This window comes from Callorhinchus milii, unplaced genomic scaffold, assembly GCF_018977255.1.
Source record: "Callorhinchus milii isolate IMCB2004 unplaced genomic scaffold, IMCB_Cmil_1.0 Scaffold3, whole genome shotgun sequence".
Lineage (NCBI taxonomy): Eukaryota > Metazoa > Chordata > Chondrichthyes > Chimaeriformes > Callorhinchidae > Callorhinchus > Callorhinchus milii.
The window spans coordinates 48,918,720-48,937,194 of NW_024704744.1; the positions used below are offsets into that span (position 1 = coordinate 48,918,720).

General features: G+C 39.2%; 1 protein-coding gene across 3 annotated transcripts in view; it reads right to left on the reverse strand.

The window, feature by feature from the left end:
- Positions 1-7,989: 7,989 nt before the first annotated feature.
- klhl32 (kelch-like family member 32) overlaps positions 7,990-18,475 on the reverse strand; it is a 98,840-nt gene continuing 88,354 nt past the window's right edge. The window contains exons 9-12 of one of the 3 annotated variants that reach the window (XM_007892935.2): positions 15,716-15,774; positions 12,304-12,496; positions 9,007-9,101; positions 7,990-8,474 (exon numbers count right to left, since the gene is read on the reverse strand). In XM_007892935.2, the coding sequence (XP_007891126.1) occupies positions 8,313-8,474; positions 9,007-9,101; positions 12,304-12,496; positions 15,716-15,774 (509 nt within the window). In that variant the 3' untranslated portion in view covers positions 7,990-8,312. Of the gene's footprint in view, positions 8,475-9,006; positions 9,102-12,303; positions 12,497-13,298; positions 13,402-15,715; positions 15,775-18,475 lie in introns of those variants that run through there. The other 2 variants (XM_007892936.2, XR_006084963.1) reach the window with 2 other exon arrangements.

Genomic DNA, 18,475 nt, shown 5'->3' on the forward strand with positions numbered 1-18,475 from the left:
ATCAAAACAGAAAGGTTTAAATGCACACGCAGGAGTTTTAATTTGGACTGTTACAGCTTGTTAATTACCACCAATTGCCACAATCGGTGTGTTCTGCCAGTACTTGGGAATGTAGGAACAAATTATCAGTTCACTTCATCAGCTTTCATTACTTGCCTAAATGTAGTAGCTAAAAGCCTCTATAGACCACTTACGGGCCCAGAACTGCGAGATCCTCTTTCAGTGTGAATGTGACATATGAACTTGTTCTGTAACTACTTGTAAAGCGCAGGCACCTGGGACAGGTTTTATGTGTCCCTTGAGTACTGGCTATGTCTGAAAGCTTCAACTAATAAAGTCTGATTTATTCAGATATCTTCGTAATTTGAGTGCTTGTGATGAAGCAGAGATAGCAAAACAGATGTTTGCGGTATCACTTCCTGAATTTAGGCCACAAAGTAAATTTGCACTTTCAAACTGTTATGTCGGTGCAGATTAGTACAAGTTGTTTTTATTTAGGATTGTGTTACAAAGACAGTCTGCGGGGCAGCACCAAACAATAAGCAGAGATGTGATATGTTTTGACAGCAATGATTGTTTTTTTTGGGGGGGGGGAATGTGGGAGACATTTATAATTTAAGCTCCATGTAGTGAATAGATTGCTTTATTAACCTGAATCTACCAACCAAGGCTGGCTTATTGATTATTGAATTGAACAATTTCAAATTGTTAAGAGTCTAAATCATAGGATCCCTTCATGCCCTGGCACCTCCCTACGACTGCTTACTCCCACTACCCACTGCCACCGCTCAACTGGCTCTGGCCTCCTGCTTGTCCCTCCTGTGCTTTGTCCCCCCAAAAATTGTCCTTAAAAACAAAACACCAACCATCTCCCACCAACACTTGGTTTACTGGCTTCTTTTTTGGATTCTGCAAGCTTGAAATTCTTAATTCACTGGCTGGTGATTTTTGAAAAATGACAATTAATCTAACAAGGGTGGTTTGCAAATTTAGATACCCATTGTGTCTGATTCAAATACAGTATCACTTATTGAAAAGCATTCCCTTGATGATATACACATATTGAGCTATCATAAAACTTTACATAACCTGATAGTTCAAGCGCTTTGAGGTGTCCTCCCGCCTTGAAAAGCACTACAGTACATAAATACAAAATGTATTTAGTTATTGCAACAAAGAATCTAATAGCTTGAGCCATTTGAGATTGTTTTAATGTGTGTGATAGGACATCCATTGATTCTTCGTCTGCTGAGTAAGATCCAAACTAGCAGCATTGGAAATATTTTTATAAATTTCAATCGCAGAAAGGCTACATTTGAAGTATCATTCAAATCATTGTCTGCAAAACATTATCCATCCCCCAGTGGCTAAATACTGTTCCAATTACTTCCTGTAGAGTGCAATTACAAGGTTGCTATGAATCAAATATTAACAATAAAAACACTTTTGTTTACTTTAAAAGCTAAATTAATATAAGGTTTGTAAATTACAACAAAAGCTTGGCAAAATCTACTGAGTCTAGGAGTTTGGAATTGTAGCAATAATGTGAGTATGATCCTTTCAAAGCATTGATTTGAAAATGCTGGTTAATGTATATCACACATAGGTCATTCAGCTCTTGAAGTACTGTCCTTGATGTCCAAAAGTAAAAATGCTCGTTCATCACAAAACCATTTACATTTGTCTCTCACACTCTCGAATGAAGATACAAAAACTGTTTTTTGAGGTTTTGTTTACTGAAAGAATTACTAATAATTCTTGCATTTAGTGTAGCGTCTTTCACATCTCAAAGCGCCTCACAGGATTTTACTGTGAAATGTAATGATTGTAGATTTGTAGCTAATTTGCTCACAGATCCCACAAACAGCAACAAAGTGAATGACCAATTTTATTTTGGGGATTTTTGACCAGGACACTGGTAGAAACTACCTTCTCTTTTGCACAGTGTCATAGAGAAAGAGCAACGATTACTTAACCCCAGCAGATGAGCTGGCACCATAGGCCGATTGGCCTCCTCATGTGGTATAATTTCTATGGGGCTAAATGTACCACAGTCAGTGCCTTCAGAAGAGGGGACATGAGAATGTTGGCGAATTAAAGCAGTAAGTTATTTTACGACCGCTTAACTTCCAACCAAATTGTCTATCAATTTGATGGTAAAAGAGTAACTTTAGTAATGTGACTAAGAAGGAAACCTGTGGTTGTTCTTGTTCTCTTTAACCCAGTATCTGATTTTAAGTGGATATGGTCTACCCCTGCAATAAGAGGACATTAAAGTATTTGGCTTCACTGTGATAACTGCATTATAGCTGGGAAAGTGGAAAGAGAGCTCAATTGTCTTCTGTGGCTGAATAGCACTGCCTTATCTGTGCAGAGATAGGAAAGAAATGCCAAGGTGGTCTGTGATGAGGCCGAGCAACATGTACAGGACAAATAGGCCATGAGTGGGATCTGTTACAGGTTAGATGCACCCATCAAATTACATGACAGGCCTGTCGCACCTGTCAGGTGTGAGATGTATCAAGTGACAGGACAGCTGAGGATTAGATTCCTGCCAGTACAGAAACTTGTTTCTAAGACAAAGCGACATTAAACAGGACGAAGGGAGAATATAATTTTACAAGATCTTAAAATTCTGGCTGCTCTCATGGCATAAGTGTGTAGCTTTCAATTTTATATTAAACGTTTTACAATTGTAGAAGCTTCTTAGAAAGACAATTGGTACAATTTATGTTGGATGGCACAAACTGCATGCTACATGTTTGTGCTGTTGATTAAAAACAAATATCTGGTCGTGTAAATAGAATGATTCTGTCATTTGCCTGCTGTAAAGTAAGCCTCATGTCTTTGGTGTTTTACATTGGGAATTTTTTCTGAATGCAAAAATTATGTAACTCAATATTTGTTCACAAATGCATTGATTCAAATCCCTCCCTCTCAAATTAAATTATTAAATAACTTAATATATGGTTAACAGGAAGTACATTTCTATGAATTTCAAATAGAAGTCCTTAAAACAATTAATGGTTTGAAATAAATTATTTTAACTTTGATTGATTAACGAGATTGCTTTCAGAATATTCGATCTAAAATGTGGAGATTTCAAAATGAATCCTTTTAAATTATGCTCCAGAAGTCAAAATAATCCTTGCATTTGATTCAGCTCTTTTCACATAAGGGAGACATCTCAAAGCATTTGACAAGATTTTACTGTAAAATGTAATGACTGAATATTACAGCCAAATCTGGCAGACAAACAGAACTGTCATATGTGGGGGATTGTTGGCCAGGACACTGGGAGAAATTCCCCTCTCATTATGAGTAATTTCATAGGATCTTTAACACCCACCAGGTAAATGAGACCTCGGTCTAACATCTCAAAGAAGATTTTGTCGACAGTTCTTGCACTCAGTGTAACAGAATGCTGGAGACCTGATTCAAAAGAACATGCATCGGTAGACTAGGAAGTTAAGATCTTTAGGGGGCACATTTTAATCATTCTGCCTTCATTCTCTGGAACTTAATCTTAATGCCCCTCTGACTCACTCCCTTCTTCCCTCCCCAGATTGAAAGCCTACCTTAAAACTTAATTTGGTGTAGTGCCTTTATGGCAGCATGGTGCCCCAAAGATCTACACAGGATATACTATAAAGTGCAGTGATTGTGCTTTGTGGGTGAGCTTGACAGCCAATTTGTGGGATTGTTAGCCATAGAGTGGGAGGAACTCTTCTCTTTCCTTCATCTGCCAGCACTGAAGTATTTTGAGGCATCCCCTGACTTGAAAAGTGCAATCCAAACCCTCCATGGTTAGTACATCGTTCCTAAGATTGGCTGCCCTTAAACTGAGCCCATTATTCCAAATGATTTCTCACCAGCTAACTGGAAAAGCATCTCATTTTAAATTCCAGAGTTTTTGCCATAAAACCTAGCTTCGCATTTGCCTCATTGATGATCAAACTGTTTTTGTAATTTGCTGCAGTGAATTCTAATCTGCAGAAGGCATGTATTCAGCCTTGAGAAATATAGCTTGTGTTACATGCTATGGAGTTTCACTTGATGAATTGATGGGAGTTGGAGAAAAATTGTAGATTTTGATAAATGGCGAAAGAGTCCACGAGGGATCAATTTGTACATGATGATGATAAGGCAGGAATGGGTTTGAGACGTTGAAACATTTCTTGTTCCACGTTACTTCTGTACTGTATAACCTTTTTGATTTCACTTTGACCTGGCCTGAAGAATGTTTTTTGTGCACACCTTAATAAAGTTGATTGGATGACCATTCCTCTGATCAACTAACAGCAGCCATTGTTAGCAAAGAGGAGGTTCCATGCCAGGGCTCAGTTAGGTAAGTACCAGTGGGAGAATGCTGTATTGTCGAGGGTGCCACCCTTTTCACGTGGATCACTTGTTACAAAAAACGCACTAGCCTTTACGGGATATCCTGTGAAACACTTTGGGATGGCCTACCAATGTCAAAGGTGCTGTATCAAATGTAATGTGATCACAAATAATGATTATTAGAATTATTATTTTAGATGTTAAAGATACCATGATGTTATTCAGAAAAATTGATTTTAGATTAATTGGGCATCATTCTGACCATTTTAGGAACTTGCTGTGGCAAAATGAATGCCATGTTAGTCACTGTATTTAACAGTACTTGAAACACTAATATTGCACATTTTTTGTTTTACTTTCTAATAGCCTGATCTCTATACTTAGAGGCTTCACCAAGTGTCCCCTAGTCAGGAGACACGACACAACCACTAACTCAGTGACTGGCTTATTAGGTATTCACTCCCTTAAGTTGAAATGGGAGGTGGTTTCCCAGATGGTGTGTGTAATGCAGCTATAACTCATAGCTTGATGCAAATATCTTGATATATGTATGAATGAATTATTGAATAAGCAAAGCAATACAGATATGAAAAACTACTTGCTGTATAATCTTTAAGGATAATCAAAGACAAAATACCTTATGTTAAGAAATCAGCCACATAGAGAATAGATTATGGAACATACTTTAGCTTTACTGCACATAAACTGTTGTTTAATGTGCTCGTATTTACATAAACTATTACACAGGCATCGACAAAATAGATATCACACATAGTTTGTTTTTTTTGTTAAGGAAGCTCATAATACTAGCTGCCTGTCATGCAAAGCTTTGTTCAAAAGGCTTAACTGTGTTTTTCTGTTCCAAGATAAATTGAAAAGCTTTTCAGTCCTTAGCTTTATGCAATATAACAAGATGTTCTCCAATGCCACCCGGATCAGGCAGCCATTGATGAATCATTCCACTAGATCACACCTGCACTCCACACCAGTGTATGTAAATTCCATCTTTGAAATATTGGAATTAGTCCTTACAGTACTGAACGTTAGTAATAAACTACAGCATACAGTTTTAAATATTCATACAACAGTCTATAAAAATCACAGTAATGAAAGTATTTAAAGTTGAATGAGAATAAAACACATTCTATAAAATATGTATTTACTAACTAGGTGAAATGTACCCTATTGGTGTTGCATTATGGAGTTTTCATGAATGGGAAACATTCATAAATCACGAGTGCCATGAGCACAGGTCATTTAGCGACATTCCCACCTTGACAGAACCAACAATGAAACATGGTTGTATTTATTACATGGATGTAACATGAACCATCGTCAAATGCATCATGAAATCTAGACGCCTAAGTGATAACTAATTGCAACTACCACTTTTATCTCCATAATTTCACTGAGTGAAATAACTTCTACCCATGTAATAAAATACTCTACCTTCAGAATACTTGAACATGTGAAACAGACTTCACAGGCATTGGAGGTTTCAAACTTTTGCTTCCTTCGATTCCTACACCACTAAATAAGGCAGATAAAAACTTATTTTAGTAAGATGCTGTAAAAAGGGCAGTAACTCCCCTCTTTCCAAATGCTTTTTAAGAAAACATTTCAAGAAGCAGTTGCAGAATACTATAATTCTAGGAAAAACCTATTTTTTTAAAAAAAGGATTGTAAAATAATCCTAGATTTAGTCTATGAAACTCATTGATTTGAATATTTGGCAAAATATTATACTGGTATATGTCAAACGTATTTCACTCCAGTAAGAAACAAAAGAGAATGAATGATGCATTTATACTACACTGTGGTTTGGTGGGACAGATCTTCCTCTTGTTAGAAATATAAAAGGTGGTATGAGTGGAAGAGTGATTTTGAAAGTTCAAAATGTTGGCTGAAACTTGCAGTAGAAAAGCTGTGAGACAAACTTTCATCTCATGGTCTGGCTTGCTGACATTCAAACTACAGATTCCATTTGACTATTTTGATTCCTCCACAAAGGTGGTTACAGGACTTAAAATTTAATGAATGCCATTTAATTGGGAGTTATTTAGAACTTTTAAAACCACAGAAATTTACAGCACATTCAGACCTAGATCCAAACACTCAAAATGAAGGATCTTGAAGTCAGTACTACTATGGAAAAGAAATGACAGGAAAAAAAATGGAGACAGAACAAAGATCAAATAAAGAAAACCCAATGTGGAGGAAAGGAAAGAAAAACACAGCTGTGTCACAGCCGTGGGCCTGAAGATCTAGATTCCTCAAAATAGTAGGTGACATATTGCTGACCTCCTCCCTCTCCGACACAGCTGCTAACCCTCAATGTCGAGATATTGAAAAACAGCGAATCCAAGAAGATCTCTTCGATGCAAAAGCCCATGGATATATGGATTTGGGGTAATTAACATTTCTAATCACCCAGATCTCTCACCAGAACTTCAGAACTACAAAAATGAAATGTAGGACTACCAAGGGATCTTTAACATCTACCGAACAGGCAGAAAAGACCTCGGTTTAACATCTCATCCAGAGCACTACTGTATGAGTGCTACTGATCTTTGAACTCTCATTTTTTGTTACGGGTTTGCCCAGTAAAATTCAAGCCAATCAGCAGCAGCGCAAATTAAGAATGTCCCACTGAAATATATATTTTAAAAATATGTAGAACAATGTTAAAAGCTGTCAGGGCAATATGTTTACTTAGAACTACCCAGAGCTGTGAAAGAATGGATGTTATTCAAAACTTTTGTCACATTTTGTATGTTATGCTGAAAATTAATAGGCCTTAAGGGATGTAGCCATAGATCAACATTCCCATGCTTGGCTGGGAAACACTAATTTGTTGATGAGAAATCATATTCGCTGATGAACCACAGAACGACTACATTAGTGCTCACTGTCTTACACACTATTATGGGATGGGGGGACGGAAACATCCATAATGTAACTGACTTCAAATAATTGGAGGGTAAGAAAAGCATGACTAATGGCTGGGACATTAATGCAAATACATCCACAAGCATTTACTACATGTTGACAAAACCTCCACAGACACAAAAAAGGCAAAAGGAATACCAGTGTAGCCTTTAGAGAGAGAAGCTTTTCTGTGTGTGGCATCACATTTGTCTTGGTTAATGGAATCACATAATCTGTAAATACTATTGGGATTTGCTTTGTCACCATCATAGCATTCCCAACAAACCAGGTTTTCTCAACAGGAGTAGTAGTTATCATAGTTCTGTGTATTCTTTACATCTGACAATCTCACAATCCTCAGGTACCAACTAGTGCCCCTTTTGGAGAGCCAGGGATTCCAAATTGGGTCTAATTCCATGCTGCAAAGCTATGCCAAACTGGCAGCAATGTTGCTAGGTACTGAGGGAAATGGTGTGTGCACAAAAGTGATCTGATCAGACCTATGTGATATGTTGCTTTCACTCCCTCTGAACTTAAAAGCAAGTAATCAATAGAGACAGGTAAACCATATATGGGTGGGCCACACTCACTGTGCTCACTGAGAATGAGATGTTGAAAAGGATAAAAAATTTCTCTTTTTTTTAAAAACAACATAACAGAAATTACAAACCAAAAGGGGAGAGAAACACAAGAAAATGAAAAACAAGAGAGACTGAGTAGGTAGAAGAGAGAATCCAGGTCCATTGAATCAGTTTGAATGAACGCAAGTAGAAAAATGATAGCGAATTAATACGATGGAAAATATGATCAAACATAGTTGAACCAGAGGAACGTTAACCAGTGTTGAGCCAAAGAATCAACAGATTGAATAGATGTTTCCAAATAGGGGGCAACTACAATTTAGAGCTAAATTCCTAAGCCATTTATCCAAGAGCCAGCAATGTTTCTTCAGTCTCATCTGGCCCTTGGTAGGATCAATGAATGAGGTAACTTGGACCTCGCCCTTAAATTTTGGTTGTGAGCCCTTGCCTTAAACGCTCCTCTCATATAGCACCTATCCGGTGGTGAGGCACTTGCAGGGTCTGAAGATTAGGGCATGTAAAGTACGGGGCTGGGAGAAAGCATCCTGCTATCCCATTGGAAGCAAACGGTAGTGTTGGCCCATAGAACACCTCTTCCTTGCCTTCAGTACTGACGTCTAGTACCTAAATAAAACAAAAAAAAGTAAACTAACCAGATTTTATGTTAAGTTGATTTATTTATATTTCACCACAAATCGCTATGGAAACACTTTTAGTTGAAAATAATCATCCATTCATATTCCTCACATATATTTTACTCATGCAGATCACACATTATTTTTCCTTCAAGTGTCGGTCTTTGCTGATTGGATTTTAAACTTGAAATATGCACATCATAAACTTGCTACACACTGTACTAAATAAAACTATATATACCCTTTTAACACGAGTTATTCATGAAGAATTGGAACAGCTGGGTCTAAGCACATTACAAATTAGTTTATGACAGTCTTATTCCTCTATCCATTGCTATATTTTGCCATGTTGTTGCTTCAGATAGTTTGTGCTACATCTTGTATGATTATTGACTTTTTTAAAACAATTCTGATTTTAAAAACAATGCTTAAAAGAGATTTATTATTATCATTATTTTCTTCTCATGTCTTCTGCCAATAACAAAAACACAAAGGAACAAGTGATCCATTAATGTACTTACCTGAATACAGGCTAATGGCTCGTTTGTCCAGATAGAGTACCCACCAACCAAATAGATTCTTCCACTGTGCACAGCCAAACCCGATTCATTTTGGCCTTAAATGAAAGAATACAAAACACAGATCAGTTAGCTCACTCACCTGACAATAAACACCCTAGAATCTAACAAAAATGTCTGAAGTGAGAGATGTTACTGCATTCATGACAAGATCAAAAATCTCTCACTACAGTACATACCACCTGTGTGGAGCTGCAGACCACATGATACGTTTTTGTTATTCGTGACACCCTATTTCCATATTTTATTCCTGTACTTCACTCAGTCTCTTCTCAGGCCAACACAAGTGTTACAGATCTCACAGCGAGTCTACTAATAGTTTCCTCAGTTACTATATATACACACGCACATATAGACAAACACAATGAAAAAGAATATATTCAAATTGAAAACAAGTCTCCTAAAATAATAATGTTTGTATTTGATTTAGTGCCTTTCAAGTCGGGAGGATATCTTAAAGCACTTCACAGGATTGTACTGACTGCATACTTTTGTAGGCAAATGTGGGAGTCAATTTGCATACAGCAATGTTTCACAAACATACATGACGTCGATGACCAATTCTGTCTGAGGGATTATTAGCTAGGACCCCAGGATAAACTCATTTCTCTTTTCAAATAGATTAACATTAACGCATCTCATGTGGGCTTTATGACTCACACATTTCCCTGGTCCAGAGACAAGGAAAGTAAGTACCAAAGCAGATAATGCAAACTTTACTGATTCCTTAAATAAAGAGCCAGATAAATGTTTGATTAGAGTTTAGGGTTTATAAGGGGAGAACAAATGTAGATAACCAAACACAGTATGGAATACTACGGTTCATGTGCTTCTAGAACCAGAGAAATAGCATCGGTCGGATGTCAAATAATGGGTTCAATACTGTAGACTGCAATGATGCCTTGAAATTTTTCTAGATGAAGTTGAGATATTTTAGAGAAGTTTGTTATCTCCCTCCAAAGATGAAGAAAGTTAGGTACAGGTTCATTGTCCGTGGTCTTGGAAAGAAAAAAACGTAATGTTTCAATGGATTTTCTCATATTTCCCTGGAGAGGCAAGCCTATTCTCTCTGCTATTCAATCTGTAGGCCATTGCAGACCTGATGGTGTGTAGGAAGTGCAAGCAGTTGAAGTAAATCACAGATTTATCTTTCTTATGGGTCACAACTCATTTGTTAATTCAGAGCCTGGATGCAAAGCAGTCATCCAAATCTCAGGGGATGAACAACTCTGCTTGAAATGTAAGGATTATTATGGGATCAGATGAAAAAACAGCCAAAGTATAACAAATGGGAGGAGGTGAAACACCAAAAGGTGAAAGACACATTCTTTGCGATAGTGGTTGGGTACAGTAAAACTCACATAAGTCGTATCAGTCAGGACCATAATATTTAATGTGACTTGCGCGAAGTCTGAGTTGCAGGCAAACTATAATCGTATAAAATCCGATTTAATTAATAATCTACACTGGGCGTGTGTAATTTATGCTACCAATGCAGCTGGTAAGCACACACATGGTAGTTTGTTACCACAGGTAAGTGTGCATGCGGTGACGAGTCAAGACTACATTTACCGCAACTGAATGTGTCTCAATCCGTTGCCGCATGCGCACTTACTGGCAAGCATTAAAATCGTATTGAATCACGGAAAATAAAGTTCTTCTGCGTATGCACCAATAGATCAAGGCTACCTTTCTTGTGATTCAATGAAGCCGGTAAGTACACATGATAAGAAACTGAATAAGCCTTGGGTGAATGTACGACTTGGGCGATTCTACGATTTATAAAGATAAGACATAAGCGAGTTTCACTGCATAACTAACCCAGTGTATATGAAGACTATATGTTATCCTGAGCAGGATAATTTTAGATATGATGGGGTGTAAAATCAAACAACAAATTGCATTCCCGTCCAGAGGAAGTCTCAGGGCATTGGATGACCAAAATATTTGCACAGGTGCTGGGGGATGGATGCCAAGGAGGTTGGGGAAAGACAACCGAATTTATAGTCAAAGAGGAAGATCTTGAGACACAGCTTGAAAGAGGCGAGGGAAGGAGAGAGGCAGAGTGACTGGGATGGAGTTCGAGAGCATAAGGGCAGAAATGCTGAAAGCCTGATCGCTGATGGTGGGGTGAGTTGGACAGGGGACATAAAGCAGGACAGTGCTTGCCGAGAGACGTTTAGAAGGTCGCAGAGGTAGGGTGGGGCAAAACCAGGGGGGGATTTAAACATGAGGACAACAACAAAAAAATTACATTTGTATAGCGCCTTTCACATTGGGAGGATGTCCCAAGGTGCTGGACAGACAGAGTTATGGACCCGGGCTGAGGGTCGGGGTGTGGGAGGGGGCGGGGGGGGGGGGGGGGAAAGCAGAGAGAGATCGAAAACACGGTCGAACAGGAGGATCTTGAGGTTGGTCTTGAAGGATGCAAGCGAGGGGGCAAGGCGGAGGGATGTGAAGCAGGCCGGAGCCCACTGAGTGGAGGGAGCGAACAGGGTAGTAGGGGGTTAGGAGGTCAGAGAGGTAGGGGGGAGCAAGACCGTGGAGGGCTTTGAAGGTGAGGACTAAGATCTTGAACTCTGTGTGATCGGAAGCCAGTGGAGTTGGGCAAGGATGGGTGTGATTGGGTCACGGAGCCTAGTGCAGGAGAGGACACGGGCTGCAGAGTTCTGGATGATCTGCAGCCTGTGGAGGGAGGAGTTGGGGAGGCCGACAAGCAGTGAGTTTGCATAGTCGAGCCTCGATGTAATGAAAGCGTGTATGAGGGTTTCGGTAGCCTGCGGTGTGAGACAGTGTCGGAGCTCGACGATATTGCGGAGGTGGGGGAAGGCAGGGCGGGTTATGGCACAGATGTGGAATTGAAAGGATAGTTGAGGGTCAAACAAGACCCCAAGGTTCCAGACTGGCTTAGCAAGGTGAACTCGATCTTGAACCATCTTGAACTCAATCCTCTTGGGCAGTGGTGGCCAAGTTTTGGGGTTTTTGGTCGGCCAACAAAATAAATTTTCTTGATTGAATATTTCCTGATTTATGCCATAATCAAGGAATATTCAATCAAGAAAAAGCTGGAAACAAAACATTGATTTAAAACAGACTCACCCAGAGAAGTGCAAATGTTTGGCAGGCCACTTCCTTCTGCCAGTGGAGCCAGGGAAGGACATTTGTATAATTGCATTAAGTGGTCCAGTCATCATAGAGCTGAGTGCTCTCCTACCAAGCTAAAATGTTAGAAATACCTACCTGTGAGTAAGCTGAAATGACAGCGGACCCACTGATCAGTGTCAATGTTATAACAATCAATTTGGCGAACGAGAATCCGATCATTGTTGTAGTCCAAGTCATTCCCTCCAAGGACATAAAGTTTTCTGCTGACGGCTGCCATGACATGGTAGACCCGCCTCTGAAGCATTGGATTGCGGGCGATCCATTTATTCTGAGGGTTATAAAGTTAAAATAAAAATGCTGGTTTCAGGTTTCTTTTTCCTTCCCTGAAAATAAAATTATAAAATGTATTATCATCAGCATATTGGCAGTATGGAATCTGTATCCCCACTTGTAGGTTACAAGTGCTCTGCACCCCCCTACCTCTCTGACCTCCTCTCTCCTCAGAACAGTGCCCGTTGCCTTCGTTCCACCGGGTCTGGCCTCCTCCTTGTCCTCCGCTCCACCCTCGGTAGCCGTGCCTTCAGCCACTATGCCCCGAGGCTCTGGAGCTCCCTTCCTCACCCCCTCTCTTCCTATTTTCAGGTCGCGGCTGAAGACCTTTCTTTTCGACCGCGCCTTTGGTCACCTTCCTCCCCCTCCCCTTGGCTCGGCCCCGGGATCAGTTACTGTAAAGCGCTCTGAGACGCCGTCCATCGTGGAGGGCACTATATAAATCCAAGTTGTTGTTGTAAGTTGCTTCCCAGTGTATTGAAAGTGTCTTAGACAGAGAAAGGTTTGAGGCAAGGCAGGAAATATGAACAAAACACAAGTATTTACCAACTCACTAAATCAATGTTATAATGCGTAATGTTTACAATGCACAATTATATTTCTGATATAAAAAATAGTTCAACACCTCAAACCCTTGACTAATGGTTATAAGCACCATCTGTTTGCTAGACGATGCACCTAGGTTCTTCAATTAAAGCCTCCTCTTCCCTCAATAGCACAGCCTGGCAGGTGAGCTCCTGGGCGCCATAAGGAACTGAAACTTAGGGCATTGCAGGGATCATTCCTAATCAACTGAGAAGCCACTACTAATCATTATGGAGGAAGCAGGGGTCATTGCTTCTCAGCAGGTATCTATATGTGCTCCTTGGCAGATGGTAGCTATTATCCACACTTGACAATGCCCTGAAAAAGAAACAAACTCGTATACCAAATGATAGAGATATTGGGATTCAGAGCCATGCACTTCCAGATGTGACTAATGTCAGTAGCTATATCCAAACAATATGCCACATGAATTTCAAAAAGGCTGAACGTGCATGTAAACACACATTCAGACTCAACTGGAATCACTCTTGGATTACTGCAGTAATTTTTTTTTAAAAAACTGCATTCAATAATATTCTTTTCATTTTTAACATTTTTTAATCAAAGGACACAATACACCAGTATCACTGTATAGTTTGCTTTGCATTTTGATTAAAAAAAAATCAGCCCACAAAATGAAATTGCAGGTGCATTGATCTATGAAAAATATTGAATTTGCTCCAGTGATCAAAGGGATCCTGTTTACCCTCTTGTAGTACACCATAAAGACTGCTGCACGAGTATGCTTGGGCTCTATACAATCTAGGCTGACACACATGTGGGGTGCTGGTTGGAAGTGCTAGCTTTTGGATGAGACATGAAAAACTGAGTTTTTTTCAGCCTGTTTAGGTGGATTTTAAAGAACGCATGACACTATTTGAAAAGAGAACAAAGTTTATCCCAAAACCTGGCCAACAATCTCCAGATCAAAAGATTCTTCACTTCATGAACACCCATTTACTCATCCCACCATCACAACATCAAGTTGCTCTTTAAATGAGTCCAGTGTTCTGGCCTCTACCACCTTCCCTGGCAACTTGTTCCAGTCTTTGATTACCCGCTGCATAAAGAAACTTGTTAGTATCTGTGCTGAAATTGTTCTTTACAACTTTAAACCTTTGACAGCATTTATCTTTGTGAAACCTGAAAGTTATAGATGGTTAAATATCAAATGCAAGAATTATTACCATTACGACACTCACATTTCAAATCAGATCAAATTTACCTTTTTCAAATGAAATATATAGTTGTACACTACAGCTATTAGTAAATGGTTCAGTATGCATTTTTGGTCCTAATGATTTATGAACTAATATGAAGTACGGTCTGCAGGCTACGCTCAACACAAGCAGAATTAATTTCTCTTAATAACATTGCAAAATGCCTGGCTTTAAGATATTAAATACAATGTCAATGTTAGGCAAAAATTCCCATTAGTGTTTTTCTAAGGAATGTAAGCAAGTGAATCCTGTGGTCATTTGTGAGCAAATAGAGTCCTGACCTTCAAATTCCTTCACAATCTTACCCCTCTCGACCTCTGCAATCTCCTTCAGCCCTATTCCCCTCTCCTGCTTCTTACCACTATTGATGGCTAAGCTTTGCTTGCTCTCTAGAAGTCACTTTCAAATATCCCTTTTACCTTCTCTCGCTGGTTCTTAAAAACCTTTTTTTTTAAAAAAACATATATTTAGTCAACATTCGTACACTAGCTCCTTCCATTGTTTTTGTGAAGCACTTCAAGATGGCGGTCCTACACACAATGCGCTATATGAGTACTGAATGTGGAGGGAAAAACTCTTTACGTTTTTGCATTAAAGAGTAAAGGATTAGAAACGGGTTGAAACATTTCTGCAGGCCACACTGAGTAGCCCACTGGACCCGATTTGACCTCTGAAAAGGGTGTCAGTAACCGACAGTGCTAAAAAAACGAGTGGCCACTGGTTGTGTTAGGAAGGTGGTTGCTGAATAGAGGTGGTTTATTGTGAAAACCAGTCCAGATTGTTGCAGGGTGGTTATTGACAGCAGGTGGTTGCTGAATAGAGGTGGTTTCTTTGACATGTATGACTAATATGGCACATGGATAGTACATTTTATATTTAAAGTTCTCAGTCATAATTAAAACAGGAAGAAGCGATCTGAAATGTACTTCATATTCTCTGCCAATGTGAACAAACACAGCAATGGGTCCATTTCAAATACCACAAGGATTTGTTGGAATAAGCTGTTATTGTCGTTGTCTACGTGGGGATACATTTCCAAACCAACATAATGTTTGCAATTAAAAATGTGACAAAAAAAATAAATTTCCAGCTGACAATTGGGGAAAAAAGGAGGAATAGAAAATGAAGAGAGAGATAAATTACATTCTCACATACCAGCAATAAGTGTTCCACCTGTCTAAAGGTACAACAAATTGATGCCAAGGACTGGTTTAATGAGAAGCAGGATCAATTAGATCACAAGCGATCAAACTCGGATCACCAAGAGGGGGCGATATAAAACTCTTTTGAAAGTTTGTGAAAGTTTTCTTTTTAAAAAAACGTTTTCTTTCCCATGAAACAAAGTGTGAGAAAAACACATGCATACAGTCATCTAAACTCAGACCAATTCTCAGAGTAGCAGTGTCGCCTACCTGGCTTGGATCAAATACTGTAAGTCTGTTCTGGTACTGAGCTGTGTTGGTTACTCCACCTACCGCAAATTAAAAGAAAGTATTAGTTCTAGCACAATGATGATGCAATGGCATGTTCACATTAAAATGCTACATTTCTCATTTCTCAACACCTCTCTTCAGAGCTATTGGCCAAATACTATAAACAAAATTGTATAAAATGAAAGTTGAGTGCAATACATTGCTGGGTTTCCCATTAATAAATTCAATTCTAAATTGTGAGAGATTTGCAAAGCGTCAAGACCTGGAGGCAACATTGCTGTATTTCTGTGAACTAGCTTTGCAGCATTAAATCCTTTCGAAGGCACAATGAATGTATTAAATAGTCTCACCAATTCCACATTCTCAACACCATCTGTGTAACAGTTTGCCGATAGCCTCACTAGTGACATTCAATGAATTACACTCATATCCTTGTTCCTTTCCACTGCTGCTATTAGATGCTCCTTTATCCATGTAAGCGTCAGCTTGGCTTAGTTGGTAGCACTCTCACCTCCGAATGAGAAAGTTGCAGATTCAGGATCCGTTTCAGAACACACCCGCAATCGAGGATGACACTCCATTCAGTATTGAGACTGTCGGAAGTGCCACTCTCTGAATGAGACATTAAAGGTCCCATTTGTTCACATGGACATAAAATATCCCATGGTATTATTTGAAGAGAAGGGAGTTTCTTCTGGTGTCCTAACCAACAATCCCCCCAAATAAAATTGGTCATTCACTTCATGGCTGTTTGTGGAAAATTGCACAAATTAGCAGCTGTGTTCACCTGAAAAATTTATGGTCACTCCACTTTACAGTATACCCTGTGAGGAACTTTGAAATATTTTCTTGACATGAAAGGTGCAATACCAAATGTAAGACTGTTGGTGAAGTCCTACAAGAGTCAATTCTTCACTATTTATTGTTGTCAATCCACATGTAAGGATTATAACACAAATACAACATTATTGTTATGTTTGCTGCTTCCTGCTCCAATATTTATATTATATTTACTTATCTAAAAATGTATCCATTCCTAAGCCCTATGTTTGAACGTTTAAATGATTTAGACATTTTTGAATGTGGTTTATTTCCCTACTTTTCATCTAACCCTCTCGTTTGATAACATCAGCAAATTTATGTTACAAGAAATGCTCTTCCAAATAATTTAAGAATATTGTATATGTAGCAATAACTTAAGAAACAGTGCCGGGGTTGTTGGAGTGCCTGGATTTAGGAAAGATCATTCCCGACAAACCTCCTTGACTTGGTTGAGACAGATGAAATAGGTACAAGGACTCCTCATGCTATAGTTAATTTAGAATTTCAAAAAGCTTCTGACAAACGTTCCACATGAAAGACTTCTAATTAAACTAAGAGGCACAGGAATCCTGTATAGAACATGAGACTGAATAAAACTTGTTGATCATGGGAAGAAGAGCACACATGAGAAGTATAAGCTGTGGGGGAGGAGGGGGGAGAAAAGAGTAGAGAAAGATTGTTGGTGAAGTCCCACAAGAGTCAGTTCTTCATTATTTATTGCATTCAATCCACATGTAAGGATTATAAAAAACATATACACCAGGATATGTTATCAAAATTATACACTGGTAAAATATACCTTTACAGCATAACCTGCACTATACTCCACATGTCCATCACCCCAGTCCTTGCTAAGCTCCACGGTCTCTATTTCAGTATCCTTACCTTGATTCACATATCCCTTCATGCTTTAGCACCTCCCTATCTCTCTGATCTCGCTTACCCCACTCATCCCCTCTACTTGGCAAACTCAGGCTTCTGCAAATCCCCCATCCTCTGCGCCACGGTTTGTGGCCAGACTTTCAAGTTTTATGCCCCCAACCACTGGACTCCCTTACTCTCGGTCTTCAAAACCTGCCTTAAAACCCCCAATCATGCCACCTCCCCTTTTCCCCCTCTCACCTGGTAGCCATCCAACCTCTGTCACTGTAAAGCATTCTGTGACAATCTCTTATGTGAAGGGCCCTATATAAATGCAAGTTGTTGCAACAAAAGGTGATGCACCAAAAGATTTGTGAATGATTTCGACTGGGTTTTGCAAATAGGCAGGCTCATGGCTAATGAAATGCAATACTGCCAAATGTAAGGAATTACATGTAGGTAGAAAACATTCCACGAGGCAGAACAGAGAGACTTTGAAAGACTTGGGAATAACAGGAGTCATAATCACAGACAATATGATAAATTCATTTTTAAAAAGCAGAATGCCCCTCAAATATATAGCAACAATGGTAGAATACAAGTCTGCAACAGTTTGCTAAAGTTTACAATGCACTTCTCAAACCACACTTCAAATGCAGTGTTCACTATTGGTCACCAAAAAATACAACTTGCATTAGGAAAGGTTCTCAAGTGAGCTACAAGACTGAAAGTGTATAGAGGATCAGCTATAAAGAAAACAGTTTAGAAGGGGGTGGGGAAATCATTGGATTACAAGATTGGTTTGGATGAAGAAAGTTGTTTGACTAATCCGATTTCATCTTCCAGAACAGTCACCGTACTGTACCCCTATCACAGCATCAAACTGAGTCCTGTGTCCTGGCTCAACCATATTCCTGGCAACCTGGTCCAATCATGAATTATCCTCTGAGCAAAGAAAAAGGCAAAAATGCTATAAAACTTACATTTATATAGTGCCTTTCATAACGTGGGGGAGGAGGAGGGGAACGTCTCAAAGCGCTTCACACAACTAACTGA